Source organism: Phyllobates terribilis, unplaced genomic scaffold (genome assembly GCF_046119375.1).
Source record: "Phyllobates terribilis strain yellow unplaced genomic scaffold, ASM4611937v1 Scaffold_2__4_contigs__length_985480577, whole genome shotgun sequence".
In the NCBI taxonomy this organism is placed as follows: domain Eukaryota; kingdom Metazoa; phylum Chordata; class Amphibia; order Anura; family Dendrobatidae; genus Phyllobates; species Phyllobates terribilis.
The window spans coordinates 213,953,747-213,981,006 of record NW_027362762.1 but is presented as its reverse complement, the minus strand read 5'-3'; the positions used below and the strand labels follow the sequence as shown (position 1 = coordinate 213,981,006).

At 41.3% G+C, this 27,260-nt stretch overlaps 1 protein-coding gene across 1 annotated transcript in view; it reads left to right on the top strand.

The window, feature by feature from the left end:
• The window catches only part of COG3 (component of oligomeric golgi complex 3), an 81,817-nt gene that overhangs the window by 18,386 nt on the left and 36,171 nt on the right, over positions 1 to 27,260 (top strand). Inside the window, exons 10-16 of the mRNA XM_073663855.1 lie at positions 2,572 to 2,698; positions 3,359 to 3,450; positions 8,676 to 8,815; positions 9,759 to 9,919; positions 15,356 to 15,464; positions 24,015 to 24,139; positions 25,216 to 25,305. Of these exons, the coding sequence (XP_073519956.1) occupies positions 2,572 to 2,698; positions 3,359 to 3,450; positions 8,676 to 8,815; positions 9,759 to 9,919; positions 15,356 to 15,464; positions 24,015 to 24,139; positions 25,216 to 25,305 (844 nt within the window). The remainder of the gene's footprint in view (positions 1 to 2,571; positions 2,699 to 3,358; positions 3,451 to 8,675; positions 8,816 to 9,758; positions 9,920 to 15,355; positions 15,465 to 24,014; positions 24,140 to 25,215; positions 25,306 to 27,260) is intronic.

Genomic DNA, 27,260 nt, shown 5'->3' with positions numbered 1-27,260 from the left:
CACAACGCAAGGTTTTCAAGCCAGTTGTGGCCAAAATGGGTGTAGCTGGGATGGTGGTGGGATGGGACGAAGCGTTGGGACACTCGCTCACCTAATTCATGACGAGCTGTGGTCTACCTTGCTCCAGTGTGCGGATGCTCACACCTCTTTTAAGACTTGCCTGATTCATTAAGAGGCTTTTGCTTCCTAATGAATAAGGCGCCTTTGACGTCACTGTTCCCCTTATTAAGACAGAAAAACAAGCTTCATCCAGCTATGTTGATGGAAAAATAAAGATGTTATGGTTTTTGGGAGGAGAGGGGGGAAAATTGCGAAAAACAAAAATTCTCCCAGTCATGAAGGGGTTAATGGGGTTCCTTTTACGGCTGTGGAAACGCCCTTCTAGATCCGTTGTAGTACAAATACCAATGGCGTCTAATAGATTCTGGGGTCTGAAGAGCTGTATGACAGCTTGACAGGAAAAATGGCTTTTCAGCACGGGACAACCACATAAAGACCACCCTTCCTCTCAATGTTGTGACTACTGGTTGGTTGCGGGGTCAGGAGACTGGTGGTTAGAAAAGGCCGGTGAAAAGCTTGAAAACCCCTATTAGGTCAGCAAAATAAGTATTCCAGGGTAGGAGTGTAGCATTTACTGCCGGGATCTACAGTGCTGGCCAGAAGTATTGGCACCCCTGCAATTCTGTCAGATAATACTCAGTTTCTTCCTGAAAATTATTGCAATCACAAATTCTTTGGTATTATTATCTTCATTTAATTTGTCTTCAATGAAAAAAAACACAAAAAGAATTGTCCTAAAGCCAAATTGGATATAATTCCACACCAAACCTGAAAAAAAGGGGGTGGACAAAAGTATTGGCACCCTTTGAAAAATCATGTGAAGCTTCTCTAATTCGTGTAATTAACAGCACCTGTAACTTACCTGTGGCACCTAACAGGTGTTGGCAATAACTAAATCACACTTGCAGCCAGTTAACATGGATTAAAGTTGACTCAACCTCTGTCCTGTGTCCTTGTGTGTACCACATTGAGCATGGAGAAAAGAAAGACCAAAGAACTGTCTGAGGACTTGAGAAACCAAATTGTGAGGAAGCATGAGCAATCTCAAGGCTACAAGTCCATCTCCAAAGACCTGAATGTTCCTGTGTCTTCCGTGTGCAGTGTCATCAAGAAGTTTAAAGCCCATGGCACTGTGGCTAACCTCCCTAGATGTGGACGGAAAAGAAAAATTGACGAGAGATTTCAACGCAAGATTGTTCGGATGGTGGATAAAGAAGCTCGACTAACATCCAAACAAGTTCAAGCTGCCCTGCAGTCCGAGGGTACAACAGTGTCAACCCGTACTATCCGTCCACGTCTGAATGAAAAGGGAGTGTATGGTAGGATACCCAGAAAGACCCCACTTCTTACCCCGAGACATAAAAAAGCCAGGCTGGAGTTTGCCAAAACTTACCTGGGAAAGCCTAAAACATTTTGGAAGAATGTTCTCTGGTCAGATGAGACAAAAGTAGAGCTTTTTGGGAAAAAGCATCAACATAGAGTGTACAGGAAAAAAAAGAGGCATTCAAAGAAAAGAACACGGTCCCTACAGTCAAACATGGCGTAGGTTCCCTGATGTTTTGGGGTTGCTTTGCTGCCTCTGGCACTGGACTGCTTGACCGTGTGCATGGCATTATGAAGTCTGAAGACTACCAACAAATTTTGCAGCATAATGTAGGGCCCAGTGTGAGAAAGCTGGGTCTCCCTCAGAGGTCATGGGTCTTCCAGCAGGACAATGACCCAAAACACACTTCCAAAAGCACTATAAAATGGTTTGAGAGAAAGCACTGGAGACTTCTAAGGTGGCCAACAATGAGTCCAGACCAGAATCCCATAGAACACCTGTGGAGAGATCTCAAAATGGCAGTTTGGAGAAGGCACCCTTCAAATATCAGGGACCTGGAGCAGTTTGCCAAAGAAGAATGGTCTACAATTCCAGCAGAGCATTGTAAGAAACTCATTGATGGTTACCGGAAGCGGTTGATCGCAGTTATTTTGGCTAAAGGTTGTGCAACCAAGTATTAGGCTGAGGGTGCCAATACTTTTGTCCGGCCCTTTTTTGGAGTTTTGTGTGAAATGATCAATGATTTGATTTTTGCTTCATTCTCTTTTGTGTTTTTTCCTTGCAAGCAAATTAAATGAAGATAATAATACCAAAGAATTTGTGATTGCAATCATTTTCAGGAAGAAACTGAGTATTATCTGACAGAATTGCAGGGGTGCCAATACTTTTGGCCAGCACTGTAGGTTACAGCTTGTATTTACTGCACTGTAAGGTTTTATTTCTGAGGCTCTATGTAATTGTCCGGGGTCTGATTCACAGAAACTTTGCAGGAAGAAAACATGCGCCATGTACCAGCTTTGATATGTCTGGAGCACAATTGGAAATAAAGGGCTGTTCTGGATGGTTATCATTAGCACGGACACTTTGTCTGCATTAGCTTTTATGTGTGATGTCCAAAGTATTTAATATATTCTATTATTGCAGCTTTTGTGTACCCGGGCTGACCCTTTTTTATATACTTTTGAAAGGTATCAGCTACTTCTTGGTGAAATACATCAGTGCTATTTGGATCAGCGGGAGAACTTGCTCAGTCCAAGTATCACCAGCACAATTACAGATCTAACCAGCCAGAACAACAGGGATCACTGTGCGTTGGTAAGATATCTATGATTGCTCAGCCTACATTGAATACACTCTCCTCTTGAATAAGCTGTCATGTGTATGTGAGGGATAACTTTATTGTCCTGTTTTTTTTACGTTTTCTCCTCTGCGGGTTCTAGCTCTAATTTTCATTTGTTTCTGAGCTAGTGGGTGTCAACTAGCCACGATGTCCCTTGTATACAGAGGCTTGAGGGATTCCTGCTCTCCTGTCCCTATGTAGGACATGTGGTGAACATTATACAGGAGTACTGAGCAGTGTTGTGAATCCAGCTCTGTGGTTGGGTAAATCACTTACTAGAAAGCTGCAACATGATCTTTCTGTGTCTCCCTCTGCCTGTTCGCTCTCTCTGTTTCCCTTCTCGATAGACTTTAATAGGCAGATGTAATCTAATCTCTCAGTGAGCTGAGTGAATAAGTTCAGGAAACCGGATGGAAGAGCAGTGGCTCATAAGTGGAGAAAGAAACAGATTTCCTTGCTAAGATTATATATATATTTTACAAGTTTTTTTATATTTGCTTGTACTATTGATTTATGCAAAGTTTGTTGATATGACACTGACTATTTCATTGCTTGACTATCACTTCTGGCTGGGAGATCCATTTCCCTCTATTATACATTACAGCCTAAATAAATATGCTTTTCTATTCATTTAGGTGCGAAGTGGTTGTGCTTTTATGGTCCACGTATGTCAAGATGAACACCAGCTTTACCATGAATTCTTCACCAAACCAACTCCAAAATTGGAGTATGTGGTAAATTTGTAAATGTTATTCTGGACTGTGTATCTCATGCTTTGTGTGTTTTTTTTTTCCCCATAACTTTTTAGTAATTTCACTCCTGACCCCTCACTCTAAAATATTTTGTTTCATAATAATAATTTAAAGACCTCTAATTACTTATCTATATATTTTTTTTTATTTAGAAAAAAACGCTTTATGGCCTCTTTAATATAATGACTTTTTATGCATTCTAAAAAGCCTAATAATGGCAGCAGTTTTTTTTATATTCTTTTTTTTTTTTTTTTTCATATTCTTAGTACAGACTTTCTTTTCAGACATTTTCTATATTGCAAAGCCTTAAGGCTAAGTGCCCACAATGCAGAAATGCTGCATATTTTTTCCGCTTCTCCCTGGCAGGAAAAACGCATGCGGATTTCACATGAGTTTTTCCTCCCAGGTAGAAGCGTTTGTCAAGCGTTCTTCACATGCATTTCTGCATGCAGGTTATCAAGTGCTTTTCCAAGCGATTTCAGCATCACTTGGAAAAGTGTTTGACAACTTGTTCACACTATATAAATCCATGCAACAGGCATGGATTTATATAGTGTGACCAAGTAATAGTTAAAAAAAGAATAAGAATGGTAAAAAATAAAGATTATACTTACCTTCCGACGGCCCCCGGTCTTTTCTCCGCTACGTCCAGTCTGTTGTATGGCTCGCAGTGGTGTGAAAGGACCTGCCATGACGTGATTTAGTCATATGACAGGTCACGCAACCGCCGACGTCACATGACTAAATGACGTCATGGCAGGTCCTTTCACACCACCGCGACCCATACAACAGACCGGACGCAGTGGAGAAAACACCGGGGGCCATCGGAAGGTAAGTATAATCTTTATTTTTTATTTTAAATAGTTTTTTTTAACAGGTTCTATGGTACCCGGGTCTGGAGGAGAGACTCCTCTTCTCCAGACCCGGGTACCATCCGCACATTGAATCACTTAATATCCGCATGTGCACATATAGTCATGCGGATATTAAGCGATTCAATTCAAGTCAATGGCGGCAATTACGCTGCGTGTCCGCAAAATTAATGGACATGCTGCGCATTTTTCAGCAATGATAATCCGCAGCGTAAATTTCCTCAGCATTTGCACAGCACATGCGGATTATCATTGGGGACCATGGGGCACGTATTACCAAGCGTTTTTTAAGCATTTTCGCTGCGGAAATTCCGCGGCAAAAACGCTTGAAAAACGCATAGTGGGCACACAGCCTAAGAATGTTGTAAGAAAAGAAAACACTTTTGAAAAGCTATCAAAAAAATCCAATTGAAAATGCTACATTTTAACGATTTTTTAAAATATTTTTCTATAAACTTATAATTCATACTGGATGTAGACTTTAGCAACCCTAACACCCAATGAGGGAAGTTAAATAAAAAAAAATATCACTAAAAATGCTACAAAGCAATACATCTGAAAGGGTGGTTTAATATACTCTGCTTTTTGGAAATAAGCTGCTTATTTGGCTGCAGTTTCATATCCAAGGCCAATAAAAGATTCAAGAGGAAAGGGAGATACAAAGGAATGACTTCTTAGTTTTGTATATGTAAAATTTCAATATAAAGGCAAACAATGGGCACTTCCAGGTGACCTGACAACATATAACAATGAAGCTCCTAAGGAGAGTTTGGTTTGACCGATTTCATGTTGAGGGTATCAGAATAGAACAAGGAATGAAACGAAGGTCAAACATAGGGAAGGTGAGGGGGCAAGATGCACCAGACATGGCAATTGTGGGTTTTGAGAAACATAAGCAGACAATTGTTTAAATGAGATAAAACACAACCATATACACTGAAATTTATCTTGTCGGTTGCCAAGAATCTATGTAAGTTTTTCATATATGATATTCCAAGACCAGGCGTCTTTTGATCTTTGAAAATGGAAAAAGATTGCGCTTCCAACCATGAGCAATTGTCTGCTCAACTGCCAAGAAATCATAGCAACTAACATAACATAAATCTTTGGCACATCATTTAAGCCTCCCAAGGTTGTTTTTTTTGGGGGGGGGGGACCTGTTAAGGTATAGATTAATAGATTCTAATTCACTAATAATAATGGGGCAACCTCTAAAGCCATTTGATGTTGGGTAAAACGAGGTTGGTTTCGATCATTAAAGCATTGAATAGCTTTGGTGGAGAAGGACCATATTTGGGACCATTGCTCTTCAGTTAGAGTGGATCCTATGTCAGATTCCCATTAGGAAACAAACATAAGTTAAGTATGTATTGCAAGACGGGACATGAAACAAATTAGAATATAGCAAAAAAATGAGACCTGGGGAGTCAGAGGAGGATCTACATCTTTGTGTGAACGATGTTAAAGTAAGGGTTTAACGGGCTGAAGAGATCAAAAATGAAATGTGTTTTAGCTGAAGATACTGAAAAAGCTCAGATTGGGGAAGGACATAACGTTCCTGCAAAACTGGGAACCGTATAATGCCCTCTGTTGAAATAAGATGATGAATTTTAGTTATACTTAGAGAGATCAGTCTCGAAATATTGAAAAATCGTCATATCATGGGAAAAGAAGCGGATTGCCGAACAGGGAAAGCCCACCGAGTACTTCACTCCATCCCACACTGTAAGGGAGTGGCCCGTAACGGGGTTTGTAGTGTGTCGTCTATGCTATGATATGTTCCAAAGGCCGTTATCTGAAGTAAGTGGATGGATTTTAGGGGTTTTGAGGTGGCATGATACAAGACTAGTTGAGGAAAAGATCTGAGGGACACCTAGGCCTATTTTGGATTTGTGTGTAAATAGTGTAGCTATATTTACTGTAGGGGTTGAACCTTGTCAGACATTGACTTGTTTGAAAATAGTGAATGGAAATTGTGACTGGTAGGACCCTAAAAAATGTTAGGTAGAAAGTGGATTTTACATAGCCACAGTACAGTGGGTACTTAAAGTATTCAGACCCCTTTAAATTTTCCACTCTTTGTTTCATTGCAGCCATTTGGTAAATTCTAAAAAGTTAATTTTTTTTCTCATTAAAGTACACTCTGCACCCCATCTTGACTGAAAAAAAACAGAAATGTAGAAATTTTTGCAAATTTATTAAAGAAATACTGAAATATCACATGGTGAGAATATTTAGACCCTTTGCTCAGACACTCATATTTAAGTCACATGCTGTCCATTTCCTTGTGATCCTCCTTGAGATGCTTCTACTCCTTCATTGGAGTTCAGCTGTGTTTAATTAAACTGATAGGACTTGATTTGGAAAGGCACACACCTGTGTATATATAAGACCTCACAGTGCATGTCAGACCAAATGAGAATCATGAGCTCAAAGGAACTGCCCAAGGAGCTCAGAGACAGAATTGTGGCAAGGCACAGATCTGGCCAAGGTTCCAAAATAATTTCTGAATTACTCAAGGTTCGTAAGAGCACATTGGCCTCCATAATCCTTAAATGGAAGAAGTTTGGGACCACCAGAAGTCTTCCTAGACCTGGCCGTCCAGCCAAACTGAGCAATCGTGGGAGAAGAGCCTTGATGAGAGAGGTAAAGAAGAACCCCAAGATCACTGTGGCTGAGCTCCAGAGATGCAGTAGGGAGATGGGAGAAAGTTCCACAAAGTCAACTATCACTGCAGCCCTCCACCAGTCGGGCCTTTATGGCAGAGTGGCCCGACGGAAGCCTCTCTTCGGTGCAAGACATATGAAAGCCCGCATAGTTTGCTCAAAAACACATGAAGGACTCCCAGACTATGAGAAATAAGATTCTCTGGTCTGATGAGACGAAGATAGAATTATCACCAAAAAGTTCTAAGTGGTATGTGTGGAGAAAACCAGGCACTGCTCATCACCTGCCCAATACAATCCCAATTGTGAAACATGGTGGTGGCAGCATCATGCTATGGGGGTGTTTTTCTGCTGCTGGGACAGGACGACTATTTGCAATTGAAGGAAACATGAATGCGGCCAAGTACAAAAATATCCTGGATGAAAACCTCTTCCAGAGTGCTCTGGACCTCAAACTTGGCCGAAGGTTCACCTTCCAACAAGACAATGACCCTAAGCACACAGCTAAAATAACAAAGGAGTGGCTTCAGAACAACTCTGTGACCATTCTTCACTGGCCCAGCCAGAGACCTGACCTAAACCCAATTGAGCATCTCGGGAGAGACCTGAAAATGGCTGTCCACCAATGTTCACCATCCAACCTGACGGAACTGGAGAGGATCTGCAAGGAAGAATGGCAGAGGATCCCCAAATCCAGGTGTGAAAAACTTGTTGCATCATTCCCAAGAAGACTCATGGCTGTACTAGCTCAAAAGGGTGCTCCTACTCAACACTGAGCAAAGGGTCTGAATACTTATGACCATGTGATATTTCAGTTTTTCTTTTTAAATAAATTTGCAAAAAATGTCTACATTTCTGTTTTTTTTCAGTCAAGATGGGGTGCAGAGTGTACTTTAATGAGAAAAAAATGAACTTTTTAGAATTTACCAAATGGCTGCAATGAAACAAAGAGTGAAAAATGTAAAGGGGTCTGAATACTTTCCGTACCCACTGTATATATTATTTCCTCTGGTCCTCCAGCATCCGGTGCAGATGTCGAAAAAGGGTAGGGGAGGTGCATGGAAAAGAGTAAAGGACTTCTATCTGCAAAATGTTATCGACTTGAAGGCCTGGCTGTTTGTCATATAGTGGATTGCTTAGAAATAAAAAAAACTCGAACACTTGTTTAGGGGGTAATTTCTTGGGTGCAAAGGAGTTATAGGTGGTCTCGTATAATACTCATTTTAATATCCGGCAGGGAAAAATTGGAAAGTGCTATGCAGCCATCCTGATAGGGATTTTATAAGTAGCACACCTCTCATCAGGTCTGCCCTTTATTTAACAATGTGTACAGTCTTTATTGAGTCATCTGGTGGCAGATGTTCCTTTAAAATGAAGAATAAATAGTATGTTCACATGACATACATTTTTGACAGTTCAGGGGGCCGATGTTATGGGTCATGTTTTAAGCCGTGATAACATCACACATGTTCTAATATAAGGGGATCTTGTCCAGAACACTGGTTCCTTTTACATGGGATATTTTTTATTTTTGCTTTGCCTGAGACTTTGTATAACTCTGAACATATACTTGCAGCCTTCAGGTTACTAGACCTCTCCTCTAAAACTGGACATGTTTTTTTTATGTTCTTATGTTACAACTTTTTTTTTTTTTTACTACAGTGAACTTTTGGAGAAGTTGTGTCTTTCGCTATATGATGTGTTAAGGCCGCTCATCATCCATGTTGTTCACTTAGAAACGCTCTCTGAACTTTGTGGAATATTAAAAATTGAGATGCTTGAAGATCATGTGCAAAATAATGGTAAGGCTTGCGCGTAATTTTTGCTTCATTAATGGGAAGTCAGCAGCTTTAACTATTTTACAAACTATAGTTGTCCCAAAAACCATATTTTTCATGTATGTGCATTGGGGAATCTTAGACCCTGCCTAGACCCGCTCAGATACGGGGACCCTGAGTAAGTGAAGCAGCAGTGAGCATGTGCAGACATCACGTTTGTAGACAGTGAATGAAGCATTGGTCGCACATGCTCACTACCACCACTAATTTCCTTTGTGCTTGTGATCAATAGGATGGCTGTCCAAGTGGTCTGATCCTCAGCGATCATACATCGATCACCTGTGGATAAGTTGTTAGAGTTGGTGCTAAACCATTCCCAAGACCCAGTACATCGACCATGCAGCCATTGGACGTGAGACTTGAGAACCATCTCCTATCCTAACTGCATCCCCAGGTCTTCTCTTAATTAGCTGGCCTGAAGCTGTTATCATTGCATTATGACGTACATGTGACATCGCTCCTGGCTGACTAATAAAAAGATAAGACTACCCGCAGATGATATTGAGTAAGAGGCGGTTTTCAGTCCGCTCCTGTCCAGCGACAACAGATTACTGATGCGGCTGATGGACCAGGTACTGGGAATCGATTTGCACCAACTCTAGCTGTGTTTATGGGACAACCCCTTTTCAGGGTATTTATCCAGTCTGTATGGACAAACTTTAAGTTTAGCATTTTATTTGCATAGCATAAAATATCCACCTTTTTACCTGATGCAATTTACTCATATGGTACAAAAATTGCACTCAAAGCAAAACCAGTTGAGTTAGTGGCTAAATGAGCAGTGGGAGTTGGGGATCTACAGTAGGGCACCAGTCATTAACCCTCAGGTATCTTATTACACCGTCACTATGGCTATTTTTATAGTGATAATTGTTTGTTCTTTTCCCTCTTTATGTCCTGTATGTAGTTGACCAGCTTGGTGCCTTTGCTGCTGTGGTAAAGCAGATGCTAGAAGACGTACAGGAAAGGCTGGTCTACCGGACTCACATATACATTCAGACTGATATCCTAGGCTATAAGCCTGCTCCTGGTGATCTTGCGTATCCTGACAAACTGGAGATGATGGAGGTATGCCATGTCTCAGACACCTTATACAGACTAGTACTAGTAAAAGTGACACACAGGAGGTCACGACCATACAAATATATGTTTGAGAATATATATAGTTGAAGAATCATGGCCATTAAGGGTTAATGTGTAAAAGGCTGATAGATCTTTTTAAATGGCTTGTCCTCTAGTTGGACAACCCCTTCTAAATCTCTGTTTCCCCGCAGAAAAATAAAGACCTTTACTCGCCTCCGTTGCCGGCGCCTTTTCAGTGGATCGCATGTCATTATGAGAGCCAGAACTTACACAACTGGAATGGGGCCGGCACTGGACGGGAGTAAGTTTTATTTTACTAGGGGAAAACATAGGGATACAGAAGGTGTTGTCCCAAGTAGTGGACAACCCTATTAAAGCTAGGGCAACTTGTGGCTGTGAAACTTAAGATCGCAATCTTGCTCTACTGCATTGCGATTATTGATGTCTTGAGTATTTTCTATCACGATTCTCTCTCTCTCTCCCTGATAGGGCCCACTGAAAGGCATGTTGAGTCTTTGGCTAAAACAATTTTTGAGGCTCTGGGGGCGGCACTCTGTCCATCCTTTGCTGCCACCTGGGTGTCTAAGGCTGTCTTCCCTTGGGCTAAGCTCTTCCGTCAGGGTATCATCTCTGGGGCTCCCCTGACTAATTAGCCGATCTGGAAAATCAGATTGCCCATGCAGGAAAATGTCTTCTCTCCACTTCCCTCGGTGCTGCTGGATGTGCTTCTCTGGTATTCAGCAACATCGTGGCTAAAAAGTCCCCTTACCAACCTTCTCTTTCAGGGCCTGCGCCTTTTCATGTCTAAGTTTGATCAGATAATTTCTGATGCTATAGGGGGAAAGAGCACCTCGCTTCCCCAGCAAAAGCCCAGACTGCATACCCCATACTTTCATTCCTTTCGTCAGTTTCCGGAGGTCTCGACTGTCAGGAAAAGGCCCCTGCACAACAAGGGAGGAAAAGGCCCTCTTTCAAACCAGCTGCTTCCTGATTTTCCCCCGGTCAACAACACAGGTCTTCCTGAACCAGCTCCAATACTTTCTCCTCCGCATAATGGGTCACCACCACCTGGAGTTTCTTTCAGGGTGGGCAGGCGTCTTCTTTTTTGGGATGCTTGGCTTTCTGTGGTTGATGACACCTGAGAGAGGTAATTTCCTCTGGTTTCAAAAAAATAATTTTCTTCTCTCCCTCAAAACTATTTTTTCATGTCTCAACCACCAAAGAAAAACTCCCTAGCTTCTGGGGTTTTCAAAGCCATCATCTCCCTGCGCCAATCGAGCGCCATCGTTCCCATTCTTGTGCCAGAGTGTTTTTCAGGTTACTATTCAAACCTTTTTGTAGTTCCGAAGAAGGATGGATTCGTTCGTTCCATTCTGGTCCCCAAACGTCTGAACAGTCTTTTCTATCTGCATCACTTCAGGATGGAATGTCTCCACTCTGTAATGGCTCCTATGGAACCCTGGGAGTTCCTTTGCTCAGTAGACATCCAGGACACTTACGGTCACATTCCTATCTTTTCAGGTCACCAAAGATTCCTCCGGTTCGCTGTTTAGGACTCCAATTACAAGTTTACTGTCCTTCCTTTTGGCCTAGCCACTGCTCCCAGGGTCTTTATAGCCATGACTGCAGCCATAACCTTAGTAGTACTCAACACCAGAGGGATTATATCTATCTCTTATCTGGATGACATTCTGATCAAGGCACCATCTTACCTGGTCTGTTGCAAAAGTCTTCACCTTACTCTCGACATCTTGTCCTGTCTCGGCTGGATCATCAACATATTGAAGTAGTCTCTGATCCTGACCCAACGCATAGTATTCCTAGGTGTAGATTTCAACACTGTTCACGCAATCGTCTTTCTTCCCAAGAAAAAAGTGTCGACCCTTCTTTTCGGGATTCAGTCTCTCAGGAAGACTGCTCTTTTTGGCTCTGCATGAGTGTGTTGGGCACAATGGTGACGGCAATGGAAGCAGTTCCATTTGCTCAGGTCACCCCCAGTACTCTTCAGCTAACTGTTCTTTCTCATTGGGACAGGTCGATCGCATCCCTGGAATGACCCATTGTTCACCCCCCTCAGGTAAGACAATCCCTGACTTGGTGAAGTTCCTCTGCCCTCATCCGTCACGGGAGATCATTTCTCCCGATTCGGTTGAAGGTCGTGATGACAGATGCCAGTCTCCTGGGTGGAGCACTATCTTCCAGGATCTCACGGCCCAGGGCTGCTGGAAGGACCAAGAATCCTCTCTTCCTATCAACCTTCTGGAGATCAGAGCCATTTACCTGGCCCTCCTTCATTGGCAGTACCTCATGATTGGCTGTCCCTTCCGCATCCATACAATAATGCCACAACCATAGCATCCATCAACCACCATGGCAGAACACGGCTGTGACCAATCATATCCGAGATATCCTGGTTTGGTCAGAACAGAACGTCCCTGCTTTCTCCGCAGTACACCGGGGTGGACAACTGGTCCACTGATTTTCCACAGGCGAATGGTCTCTAAATCTGACTGTCTTCTCCCAGATTTGTCACCTGTGGTGCACTCCCGACGTCAACTTGATGGCTTCCAGAATGAACAACAAGATTCCACAGTTCATGTCCAGGTCTAGCGATCCCCTAACGATCAGTTTTGATGCTCTGGCTATATACTGGGCTCAGTTCAGCTTCCCTGATCCGTCCCTCTAACTCCCAAGCTTCTCAAGAAGATCAAGACTGAAGTCGCTCCAACAAATTAAAGCTGCACTCTGAAACGCTATAGTATGCAAACATCGACCATATCAAATTGGAATTGCATTACTGCTGGAGAAAATAAGTTAAAAAATGAAGGTACTTGGCGCATAAATTAGCATATTCATGTGTGCCAAACAGCCAGCGAGAAGGCGTACACCCTTGTTGGGACAATGACCTAACATGATACCTCTCCTGGGCTGAAAGCCTACAATTATATGGGCAGGTGGGATCAAGCTCTATTTAAAACGGTCATAGGCTGATGGGTGGAATGCTTAGTCAAAAGGTGTGTATTACAAATATCAAAAGACTAACCGTCACTTGTAAACAGAAAGACAAATATGAACAGGTGCAAGCTAAGAGAGCCACGCTATATGTCACTAACAAATTAAAGCGTTTCAGAGTGCAACTTTAATTTGTTAGTTACATATAGCGGCTCTCTTAGCTTGCACCTGTTCAGATTTGTCTTTCTGTTTAGACGTGACCGTCAGTCTTTTGATATCCTCCATACTGGTCCAGAAGAGCCTGGTATGCGGCGTTAATCAATTTTCTCGCAGACGTTCCCTGGAGGCTCCCTGATCGTCCAGACCTACTTTCCCAGGGTCCCCTCTTCCACCAGAATTCTTAGTCTCTCCGTGTAATGGCATGGCTGATAAAGCCACAATATTGAAAGCCGCAGGTTTCTCTGACCAGGTTATTCAGACCATGATGAAAGTGAGAAAACAGTCTTCCTCCTGCATATACAATCGCAGTTGGAAAGTCTTTTTTTATGTTGAGACCAATCAGGTTGCGCCACTGTCACTTTTTCTTCCCTCCTTCCTGGCTTTCCTGCAGTCATACCTAGATTCTGGCCCGTCTCTTGCTTTCTAAAGGGTCAGGTCTCCCAACTTGACCTCTTGCTCCCAAATCAAGATTTTTCTGCAGGAAGTTGCTCACTCTGTCCCTCCCTATCAGCCTCCCCTAGAGCTGTTGGATGTCAATTTGGTCCTGTCTGTTCTTCATGGTTCACCCTTTGAACTCATTTGGGATATTCCTCTCTCCCTACTTTCCTGGAAGGTTTCATTTCTTCTACCGATCCCCTCCATCAGACGTGTCTCCGAACTTGCTGCTCTTTCCTTTCATTCACCTTTTCCTGTGTTGTCCTACGTCTGGTTCCATCCTTTCCTCCTTAGGTGGTTTCTTCCTTTCATCTCATGAGTCAAGTGTGTGATGCAGCAGCAAAAAAGGCAAACACAATTCTAGATTGCATTACTAGAAGTATACAGACTAGATCATGGGAAGTAAGTATCCCCCTCTATTCCTCTTTGGTCAGACCTCATCTGGAATACCGTGTTCAGTTCTGAGCACCACATTTTAAAAAAGACATTGAAAAACTGGAGCAAGTTCAGAGAAGCGCTACCAGGATGGTGACCGGTCAGCAAACAATGTCCTGTGAGGAACTGTTAGAGGATTTGGGAATGTTTAGCTTGCAAAAGAGAAGACTGAGAGGAGACTTACTAGCTGTCTACAAATATCTGAAGGGATGTCACATTGTAGAGGGATTAGCTTTATTCTCATTTGCACAAAGAAAGACTAGAAGCAATGGGATGAAACTGAAGGGGAGAAGATAGAGATTAGATATTAGAAAACCTTTTTGACAGTGAGGGTGATTGAGTGGAACAGGCTGCCACGAGAGGTGGTGAGTTCTCCTTGGATGGAAATCTTCAAACAGAAGCTGGACAGACATCTGTCTGAGATGATTTAATGAATCCTGCACTGAGCAGGGGGTTGGACACGATAACCCTGGAGGTCCCTTCCAACTCCAACATTCTATGAATGAGGACATCGTCCTTCCTTCCTTCTGTCTGTCTCCCGCACATCCTCTAGGGCAGTCTCTACACAAACTGGACCTTGTCAGAGCACTGAGTCTCTACTTTTCCAGGAAAGCATCTTTCAGACGTTCAGATTCTCTTTGTGTTTCCTCAGTGTCCTCATAGAGGTTTTCAACCCCCCCTAAGTCTTCCATTGCCTGGTGGATTCGTTCTACCATCCTGGAAGCGTACTGAGTGAAGAATAGACTTCCCCCGACCGCTTGGTGTCACTTCTCACTTTACACTTGCAGTGGGGGCTTCCTGGGCGGTTCGCCATCAAGCCTCTATATTTAGGGTGTCCCATGGTTTCCCGTGTCCCCCAATGAATTCGATTGAGAAAACAAGATTTTGGGTACTCGTGTTAAATATTTTTTCTCAGCCTTCAGCCACAGCACCATTGTTGTGCCATTGTTGGTTAAAGTTTAATGTTATTTCTGTTTCTCCTTCCTACTGCTTTATCACTAATAGATTAGAGTGGTTCCAGTCGGTGTGTGTAGCCTGCTGGGGAGGAGTTTTTTTTTTTTCTGCCTAATGTTAGCCTCCTAATGGTAGCAGCATACACCCATGTCTCCTGTGTCCCCGAATGAAGGGTCCGAGAAAAAGATTTTACTTTGGCAATCCAAAATTTTGTTTTTAACAAGCACGTCTTTGTGATTTTATGTTGCATAGCCACAAGTCGCCATGTAGCATTACCCGAAATGTAGACATCTGAAGAGCCTAACGATGACTACATTTATATATGGTTACATGTTCAGAAAAGCAATTTGTTATATCAAATCTAGTCAATTGTGATAAATGCTTCATTTCCGATTTTTGCATTTTAAAGTAGTTTTATATACACAGCAAATTGCACAAAGTCTAAAGGAGGAACAGAAGAGGCTGCAGTCGCCAGACGCTTCGTTTTCTGATGTTCATCTAGAAGATGCAGAAGCCAATAATCTCATCAAAAGCGGTACGTTTTCCACTGGAACTGAATGCAGATATGTTCATAATGTCAGTCTTACTGGGGTTATCTGGGTCCTAATAATTGAAGGCTGGTGCACTTACTATAACAGCAGTAAAACAGATCTAAGATTGTTCAGTTGATGGTTATCTCCCCAAATCTATCAAACTTCGAGGACGTACCACCAGGTTTTTTGTTTTTGTGTGTTTTTTTTTTTGCTAATTTTTTTGCACTTTACCAAGTATCTGTGGCTCGCAGGATTCTCTGGAGGCTTTTCTTTATGCTGCTGTGCATTTTCCCACTAAGAACCAAGCCCCATTGGTAAATGCCATAAAAACCAGCACCAAATAGAAGACTTGTATCTCTGGAACTGTATGGTGGATTTTAAAAAACGAAGAAACAATTCTCAGGAGGCAGCGAGAATAAAAACCAATCTAAACTGTTGACTTTTGTCCTGCTGACAGGTCCTCTTTAGTATAAGTATCTCTAAGTGCACATCTGCCTTTGGGTATGTCCATGGTTTTCTTCATTTCCTCGATTTTTCGTACACAGGGAAAATTGAAATTGATTAATGTTGTTTTTAAGACCACTTACCGGGAGCTGGGATCCTTGAATTTATCTACTTGATGGCTTTCCCATTGTGTAGTGATATTGATCACTTTATTCCAGCATAGAAAATATTTATAGACAAGGGGAAAGCTTTTCACTAGTTTCAATATCCTGGGGAGGCTGAAAAACTCTTCACAAAGGCCATTTATCATTATCTGCTAAACATACCATGCTTTGAGTCATGTTTGATGCGGTGTTTCCTTGGCGACGACATTTGGAAATGTTTCCTCGGAGTAGCTCAAGTGTAAATTGCTGTTTTGTGTTATCAAGAAATTAATTGTGAAGCGAGCATGAGAATGGCCTCTGGCTGCACAAAGGTCACGCGAGGCTCTTATGGTGGAGAAGATGTAGAGTTGTAGTCAACGTTATCCGCACCTTTTAGTGTTTGTTGTTAAAAACCCCAATATTTTCTGGAATAAGTGGATATGAACCATTATAGAATATCCAATAGCATGTCAGCATGTCCCAATACATTCAGCACAAAGATTCACCTGTCGCCATATATGCAGTCATTTAAAAAAAAAAAGAAAAAAAAAAAAAAAAAAAGAAGCATAGTTAATGACATGGATGGGATTAGACGCCCTTCCCTAATTGTTGGCTGTACAATCTTGGGCAACAATGACAACCTCCTAACATCTTTTATAGCCATCTGTGAGCTTTTTGCATTGATCTGCTGGGAGTCCTTTTCCTAGTAGTGGCCTCAACTCTCCAAAGATTTTCACTTCGATTGAGATTATGACTCCTTGCCAATCAACCAGTTTTAAACAGTACACTCTTTCAAAAGTCCACAAGAATGATAGAGAAGGAAAAAATAGATTCTGTTGTAGGACCCATTTTGTTAGACTCAAGCCAAGTTTTTTTTAAACTTGGGAGCACACATTACACTAAATTGCTATGATACTCTTCAGATATCATTGTCCGTGTAACACATCTAAGATCTCCAATCCCAAGGACAGGAAAGTAGCCATGTAAAATTATGGATCCTCCACCATGTTTCACTATAGGTAGGATGCATTTTTCATTGTAGTTATCATTTCCTCTTCTATAAACATAATGCCAGTATGCATTGCCAAAAAGTTCATTTGCTCTTCTTTAAGCCTTTCAATTAAAGGGATTGTCCAGTTTTAAACTACAGTCTTGCAGTCACTCTATGTAACTCCAGATTTGTGCTTCTTCATATCGCACACACTGCACACTGTGAGGATTCTCTGGGAGCTATCGGTCATGTTACTGCAAATATGTAATTTAAATTTTTCCAACCACGTTCCGATTAAACTGTATCCGGCCTCTGTCAATACACTTGCATTGAGCGAGGCCACACTCATCTAGTCGGCACGTGGCCGCATATATGCAAATCACATACTTTCGGTCATGTTTCTGGCAAGCAAGACCTTGAGTTTTCACAAACTCAACATCACCCATGCTGACTCCAGCTCCACTGTCAACAAGCAAAGAAATTTTCTCGGTTTTGCTCTCTAGTACCACCTCTGCGGTCAGGACAAACCGGGAACTGCAGGTTGGTGATAAATGCACCCCTTGCTTATCCAACTCCAGACTACCAAGGGTTAATAGTTTCCTTTTGCTTAGGAATTGAAGGACAGGCCCTGATAAAATGTCCCATTTTCCCCACAGAAAAAACATACGCCTTTTTTCTTGCAAATCTCCGGGGAAATGTATGATGCAGAGGCACCTCGTTCTGCATGGGTTCCTCCACCTTCCCCAGTACTAGTTCACCGCCAGACCGCTTCTCTGGCAGAGGTACATAACCCTGACAAGAAGGGCCCGGAGAAGGTGGTTTCACCCGCCTATCCTGAAGGCGTTTATCTATCCATATAGCCAACGACATGGCAGCCTCCAAGGACTTGGGTTTCATATACTGCCAAAGCATCTTTCAACATTTCAGTAAGACCCTCACAAAATTGTCTTCTAAGGGCTGACTCATTCCATTTAGAATCCATTGCCCATCTACGGAATTCAGAACTGTACGTCTCCACTGACCGATTCCCCTGCTGAAGGCGATGTAGCCTAGACTCAGCCAAGGCGACTCAATCAGGTTCATCATATATATGAGGGCCAGGGCCCCCAAAAAAACCTCCACAGACTATAGACAAACTGAATCCTGTGGTAAAGAAAAAGCCCAGGATTGCGGATCTCTCTGCAGCAGTGAGATCACAATTCCCACTGGTTGCTCCTCACTTCTGGAGGAGTAAGGACGAAGTTTAAGGTAAAGTTTGCAGCCCTCCTTGAACACAAAAAAACGTGTCCCTACCTCCTGAAAACCTGTCCGGGAGGGCAACCTTGGGTTCAAGCTGGACAGGCCTACCTGCAGAGACCCCCACATTAGCGACCAGTAGACGCTGATGCTGTTTCTGAACCTCACCTCGGAACTGGTCTGCAACAGAAACTATACCAAGGGAAAAAAAGCAAAAAAACACCACGCCTGGAAAAAAAAAAAAAAAACACCGCACAAATAAACCCAAGTGTTAGTTTTTTTTTTTTCCAGAATGTGCACACCCGGTGATAATGTCACGCAAGGTGTGGAAAAGACAAGTGCAACACGAAGGGAAGAGCTCAAGGGAGCCCAGACGCTAGGGTAAGGTTGAGTGGAGACCTCCTAGGCTGATCTGATACCACCCTGACTCCCCTATCGTCCCTATATTGGTTCCTCACTAATTGCCGCACAGGAACCTAAGCCATATATTTCTTTACCACTTGGCCCTGGATAGGGAAGGGGGCAAATAAGCACTAGTCAGTCCCCACTTTCAACTAAAGACAAGGGAGACACACACGGGGAAAAGTAAATTAGCTTGAGCCGACTTGAGATTACACCAAACGTCCTCCTAGCACCAGAGAGGAAGTAAGCCGACTGCAACAGCTTCAAGCCTTCACAAGGAAACGTGAATATCACCGGCACCACCCTGCTGCAAACAAAGTATTTAAACACTCAGGCCTGGATGTCCTTTAGCAGGAGGGAGGTAGCCACTGGGTCTTAGAGTGAGACAGATTCAAGAAGGTGTCTGTAATGCCAAACAAAGAGATAATCTTCAACCAACTGCAGGGCGACTGTCACATCTGACACACCCGTGACAGTAGTCACATAGAGTGAATATAGACTTGTAGCTTAAGACCAGACAACTCCTTTAAGCAGTGAATACTTGTACTCGCACAGCTGTATTTTGTTAAAGGGAATCTGTCAGTAGGATCAACTCTCCTAAGTCTTTTATATAGACATGTAGGTAATGGGAAGCTGAATAAAATGATAGCCTGATATCTGCGATCAGATTTCTTATTACAGAGAAATCCCAAGCATGATATGCAGGTGCATCTCATTAGATTAGAATATCATCAAAATGTTAATTTATTTCAGTTCTTCAATGCAAAAAGTGAAACTCATATATTATATAGAGTCCTTACAAACAGAGTGCTTTATTTCAAGTGTTTATTTCTGTTAATGTTGATGATTATGGATTACAGCCAATGAAAACACAAAAGTCATTATCTCAGTAAATTAGAATAATTCACAAAAAACACCTGTAAAGGCTTCCGAAGCATTTAAAAAGGTCTCTTAGTCTGTTTCAGTAGGCTCCACAATCATGGGGAAGACTGCTGACTTGACAGATGTCCAAAGGCAGTCATTGACACTAAGTAAATGCAATGTAAATTTTGCATTTCATTTGGAAATCAAGGTTCCAGAGTCTGGAGGAAGAGTGGAGAGGCCACAGTCCAAGCTGCTTGAGGTCTAGTGTGAAGTTTCCACAATCGGTGATAGTTTGGGGAGCCATGTCATCTGCTGGTGTAGGTCCACTGTGTTTTATCAAGACCAAAGTCAGCGCAGCCGTCTACCAGGAAATTTTAGAGCACTTGAAGCTTCCCTCTGTCGACAAGCTTTTTGGAGATGGAAATGTCATTCTCCAGCAGGACTTGGCACCTGTCCACACTGTCAAAAGTACCAATACCTGGTTTAAAAACAACAGTATCACTGTGCTTGATTGGCAGCAAACTCGCCTGACCTTAACCCCATAAACAATCTATGGGGTATTGTCAAGAGGAAGATGAAACAGCAGACAAAACAATGCAGACGAGCTGAAGGCTGCTATCAAAGCAACCTGGGCTTCCATAACACCTCAGCAGGGCCACAGGCTGATCGCCTCCATGCCACACCACATTGATGCAGTAATTGATGCAAAAGGAGCCCCGACCAAGTATTGAGTGCATTTACTGAACATACATTTCAGTAGGCCAACATTTCAGATTTTAAAATCATTTTTCAAGCTGTTGTTATAAAGTATTCTAATTTACTGAGATAATGACTTTGTGTTTTCATTGGCTGTAAGCCATAATCAACAACATTAACAGAAATAAATACTTGAAATAGATCACTCTGTTTGTAATGACTCTATATAATATGAGTTTCACTTTTTGTATTGAAGAACTGAAATAAATTAACTTTTTGATGATATTCTAATTTAGTGAGATGCACCTGTATATGATATGTCAGTGTATATTAAAGACCAGAACGGTCTCACCCAAGCCTAGTAGTTGTCAGGCATCTGGTCCAGAATTTCACGAGCTTCTATCATGCGAATCCTGAAATCTATTGGGTGGAAAGCTTATCGTCCACGTCTAATTCATGGTTTATTGGAGGATGATCCAGACAGGCGGCTGCAATTCAGTGTTTGATAAATCTCCCCCTTCTTAACCTTATTACACTTTCTGTCCACCTACTTTTGGACCACCCTGTGTATATATATATATATATATATATATATATATATATATATATATATATATATATATATATATATATATATATATATATATATATATATATATATATATATATATATATATATATATATATATATATATATATATATATATATATAATAATAGCAGAATAGATCGATTATATGTAATTTCCCAAGCTACATATAATCTATAATAAACTTGCACCCATTAGTGCCTTTCATGTGTCACTAAACGGTGTTTTTCTTAATTATTTATAAGGTTAAACCAGGCTAAACACACTTAGGCTATGTTCACACATCATGGTTTTTTTTCTGCATTCATTTTCTGTAGCAAAACCTGAACTCTTGCCAGGAGGTTGTTCAGGATTTTTGTAGCGGTTTCCTGTTTTTGTGCACTTTTTTCAGCGTTTTTTTTCACTGTCCTTTTTTCTCTGTTATGCATGTACATAAAGTTCAGTGGAAAAAAAAATCTTTCTAGTTTATACACAAAAAACACTGAAAACTTGACATCTGTGTTTTTGGTGTGTTATTTTCACCACCCATTACTTCCAATGGGTGAAAAAACGCTGAAAGAAGTGACCTGCACGATCTCTCAAAAAAGCATGGAAAGTACCAAATCCTGAACAAAACAAAAAATGTGTGCATGAGATTTCTAGAATCTCATAGACTATGCTAGTACTGCAAAACGCAGCTGAAAATTTGCATAAAAAAGTATCAATAAACGCTGGGAAAAAACATGTGTGAACATAGCCTTTAGTGCCACATGAAAGGCACATAGTGGTGCAAGTTTATTATATGTAGGGGGCTTGTAAAATGATATATCTGCAGGATATCTATTTATCGAATATCTGTCTATTTATTATTTATCTATATCTTTATAGATTGCTTTATTACTTTTGTAAGCTAGCTTTACATTACATAGAGCATTATAGTATGTAAGAGAAAAAAATTGCATACTTGCATGACAGTGACACTTGTCCTACTGTTCAATATTGCAAAAAGAAAAAAGTGGAAAAATCAGCTCACCCACCTAGAAGATCGCAGCACGGAACCAGCAGTGCAACCGGGCGTACGTATGAGGAACCAAAAACTCCAGCTGGACGAATCTTCTAAAACCAAGTGTTTTTATTGAGTCATAGAGAAATATATAAAAAGTCCACCTTGGGACGGAAACAGCAAACGCGTTTCGAACTATATGTTCTTAATCATTGCATGATGAAAAACCGCAAGGAACTGGCATTATATGTCATATCCTACTTGACACAGGTGCAAGGTAAACCAATCACAAATTAGACAAACATAACAAATTAAAAACGTATAACATAACAAAATCATTGCATCGATATAATATACCAGCAAAAAAGAAATTATATGTCAAGAAATCATATATAGATATCAAGTAATACATAATCTGATACATATATAGAAAAACTCTCTAAAGATCTCATTCATAATGATACATCAGGTCATGCCTGATGTTCATACCGGCCGGTGCACGTGTGTTCAATGTGTAAATCCACCAGCTTTCTCTTAAGGAGTTTTCTCCTATGGTCGCCCCCCCCCCTATATGGTTTAGAAACTTTCTCTATACCAAGTAGTCTAAAGGCTGTAGTATCTCCATTATGACACATAGAAAAATGTCTTGATGCCGCAGAACATTTAGTAGTCAATTTATTATGAGCATCTGACAGATGTTGTCTGTTGCGTTTTTTTAGGGGAGTACAAGTGCATCCTACATATTGGAGACAGCACGCACTACATGAAATGATATATATAACGTAGGTAGAATTACAATTGATGATAAACTAACCAAGTAGTGGAATTACATTGATCTTCGTTCAAATAAAGACTAGGGGACAAGAGATCTAATTGCACTACTTGGTTACACACAGCTGGTTTCTATAAATGCGGTGATTCTATTTGCACGTGTTGCACCCATGTAACGAATACTAATACCTTCACATCTTTCTCTACTAATTTAAGATATAATATAAAGAATTTCATCTCTGACTCAATAAAAGACTTGGTTTTAGAAGATTCGTCCAGCTGGAGTTACTGTTCAATATTGGAGCGATTTTTATAACACAGATGTGAGCAAGGTCTAAACACTCGGACTGAAAATGCGGTCGTGTGACTGAGCCCTAACAGATGAACAACAGAAAACAAGCAGAATTGTCATATTTTTGTACATCCTACCTCACAACCGGCTGAATAAAAAGCAATCAAAAAGTCCTATATTCCCCCCATACTACCTTGCTAAATCCCCTCTGGCTTCAGTGCTCTGGTGTCCCTGATGGTCATTATTCAGTTTGCAGCTATGACAGAAGGTACAGCTACAAGATGACTGCAGCCAAGTGCCAAGACTGGCAGAGACCACCGGAGCATCAGTGCTGGAGCCGAGGGGGATTTATCATGTCATGCTAATTCTTTTTACATTCTCAGAAAACCCCCGTAGGGTCTGTTCACACACACTCCATTTTTGCTGCGGATTGTTCTGCATCAAGTGTTGGCTGGAAAAATTCTGCGTTTTTGCTGCCTTTTCACTTGGGTTTTTGTTTCCCATTCATTTGAATAGGGGAAAAAAAGGCTGCAGAAATGTGTCTTCTGGTCTGTCTGGCTGGCTGGTGTACTGGGATAGTTTGGAATAGTATAGTAGACTGCACTATTACATACAATAGTATATTAAGTCCTGTTCACACTGTACTTCTACAGTGCGCCTGGGGGTTTTGCCTGAATCCCCCTAAAATAGGATTCACACATTTCTCCGACGGGGCCACAGACTGCAATGACACAAGCGGAGTTCAAATGAATTCTATTTGTCAATTTCAGGTAAAAAAACAACAGTGATTTATTTTCTTAAAGTCTCAGTTATATATTATATATAAAAATATATATTATTGAGCAGCGCCAAAGGACTACTGACTGGGTGCAAAGCTCTTTGAACACATACCCCCTGGTCCAATATGATACATAAAGAAAAAGAAAGCAGCATTGTTCTTCCTACTTGCCCCAATGTTCCTTTATTTAGCATATTGGGCAATGGTCCTTACAATGGTACTGTTCCTACTGCACTCCCCTTTATAATCTAAATGCTTGGACTGAAGAAGATCTAAAGTTTCGCTTTGCGTTTTCAGCTTGTGAGTACGGTTGCTCCTTTTAAGGGGTTTTCACATCTGTAACATTTCTTGTGTGTGACTTCTAGGCTCATCAGAATCTCTAGGTCTCCGAGCACAGAACACAATATCACCGGCTGATCTACATGGCATGTGGTACCCAACTGTAAGAAGGACCCTGGTGTGTCTCTCCAAGTTGTACAGATGCATTGATGTAAGTTGGACACTTAATCAAGAAGCGCTAGACCTTTGGTCAGGGGCACTTAAGTAGTTACAGTGTAGCAGAGAAACCCATGAGCGCTGATATTTATTAGTAGCAGTAGGGTAGGGCAAGGCGTAACCGAGAAAACGTAGTGCTTCTTTTACGATTCAGGTTTGCTGCTTTTGGCTTTCCCCAGTTACCAGTATCTACCGGTGCTTCTCCATTACTTGTCCCAAGTGCTCAAGAGCACCAATAATTGCAGAAAAGCATGAGGGCTAGTGCACAAGGCCTGCAAAGAACACCAGGGTTCATGTTTCTGGCCTAAACTAAGCCAACTAAAAAATTCTAAACAAAACTAGACTTTTTTACAATCCCACTGATTTATCCCTGTGGGTCATACTGTTTGATAAAACCGAATGAATTACATTGTAAGACTGTAGTCTAAGCTTGCAATGTCTGAGAGTCTGCTTCACACGTCAGTGATTTTCCTCATATGCAAAACTTGGTCTGAGTGCCATCAGAGTTTGACCAGTGTGCCTGTTTTTGCCATCAGAGTTTCATAAGTTTTTACCTTGGATGGAAAAAAAAGGATGATAGAAGTTTCTCAATCTTCTATCAAACAGTCTGTGAAAAATGGACAGTACACAGATGGCATCCGAGTGCTGTTTGATTTTTTTTTTTTTCATGGATTTATAGACTAGCATTGGCGAGTATGAAACGACACATTGATCAATATCAGACAAGTCTTCGTGCTTTTGTGCCGACCACTCAGTCCGAGGAAAAAATTAGACATATGAAATTCTTCATTGGACATAGGACTTGTACAAGAAAAATTGATGTCTGAATGAGCCCTTACAGTATTGATAAATCTGTCCCAGTATTATAAATTGTAATCTGTGGGGCTTCTGAGAGATGGACCCCAATAATCTAACATTAGAGTCCTTATTAACCCTTTTAAACATGTCTTGGTAGTGACACTCCTCCTTTATTGTAAATGATATCTATAGTGTTTTAAATCTTTTCTTTCCATATCTAGTTTTAGGTTTTGACTGAATGACAATCGTGTACTTTTTCACTTTTCTCCCTAGAGGGCAGTATTTCAAGGTCTGTCACAAGAGGCTCTGTCTGCCTGTATCCAGTCTTTGTTGGGCGCTTCAGATTCCATAATGAGAAACAAGGTCAGATGCGTAGTTGTGATGTGTGCGTTCATTCTTCTGTACATAGCTGACAGAGCTTTGTAGCGTTCTCAGAGAACAAATAGTAAAGCACTTCTGATAATCGGAGTATAATAACAGTATGGGTTTATCTATGCGTCTACTCCTCGCTCGTATGCCGTCTACTCCTCGCTCGTATGCCGTCTACTCCTCGCTCGTATGCCGTCTACTCCTCGCTCGTATGCCGTCTACTCCTCGCTCGTATGCCGTCTACTCCTCGCTCGTATGCCGTCTACTCCTCGCTCGTATGCCGTCTACTCCTCGCTCGTATGCCGTCTACTCCTCGCTCGTATGCCGTCTACTCCTCGCTCGTATGCCGTCTACTCCTCGCTCGTATGCCACTTGAGACATTAAAGCTGCTAATCACTTGTGGTCACATTCATTAGTTTCCTGACAGTGAGGATTATGTTATTCCCTATAGTGAGCTACTTCAGTTTTTTTATTGGAGGCATGTGAGCTCATTCACATCACAAATGTATTTTTGTCTGTTAATTGTCCAAAAAACAAAATCGTAACTTAATCAAAAAATTTTCTAAAACATTTGCTGGTTTACGATAATACTTCAATGCTGCATTTTCTGTTTTTTTTTTCTTTATCACTTCTGCTTTCATTTGTGTCCTTTTGCCAAAGGATTTTGTTAGTGTTTAAAAGCTGATTTATTTTGCAAGCAGATCTATTATGTCTTTTGTCCTCACTCGCAAAAAAATAAGTAATTGGGTGCTGCTCTGGCTTTCTGAAACAGTTTTCGAAACTCAATGCATTTATAAAAGGCAAAATGCTTACAAAAACTATTATGAATTTCGAACAGAAAACCAGTCACTTCTAAATTTATTGTCATGAGTGTGGATAAAGTAGATTTTTATTTGTACCTGGGCTCAGATGCACTAATGTTTGACAGCTCCCTCCATATTTTCTATCCCAAATAAGTGTGATTTCATAAATACATGATGCAAATTTGAAATGACACCCTTCAGGTTATATGGCACAGTAAGACAGATCTGTCACTATATGATTCGGCCCTGTTTTAGGACCACATAATATGCAGACTGACGCACTGTCACGCATCTGCTTGTATTTTTTTGAGCAGTCACTTTATAGATTAACTCCTTCATGTCTTTGATGTACATCTACAGTACAGACCAAAAGTTTGGACGCACCTTCTCATTTAAAGATTTTTCTGTATTTTCATGACTATGAAAATTGTACATTCACACTGAAGGCATCAAAACTATGAATTAACACATGTGGAATTATATACTTAACAAAAAAGTGTGAAACAACTGAAAATATGTCTTATATTCTAGGTTCTTCAAAGTAGCCACCTTTTGCTTTGATGACTGCTTTGCACACTCTTGGCATTCTCTTGATGAGCTTCAAGAGGTAGTCACCGGAAATGGTTTTCACTTCACAGGTGTGCCCTGTCAGGTTTAATAAGTGGGATTTCTTGCCTTCTAAATGGGGTTGGGACCATCAGTTGTGTTGTGCAGAAGTCAGGTGGATACACAGCTGATAGTCCTACTGAATAGACTGTTAGCTGCTTTTTTCTTGCCATAATACAAATTCTAAGTAAAGAAAAACGAGTGGCCATCATTACTTTACGAAATCAAGGTCAGTCATTCCGAAAAATTGGGCAAACTTTGAAAGTGTCCCCAAGTGCAGTTGCAAAAACCATCAAGCGCTACAAAGAAACTGGCTCACATGAGGACTGCCCCAAGGAAAGGAAGACCAAGAGTCACCTTTGCTTCTGAGGATAAGTTTATCCGAGTCACCAGCCTCAGAAATCGCAGGTTAACAGCAGCTCAGATTAGAGACCAGGTCAATGCCACACAGAGTTCTAGCAGCAGACACATCTCTACAACAACTGTTAAGTGGAGACTTTGTGCAGCAGGCCTTCATGGTAAAATAGCTTCTAGGAAACC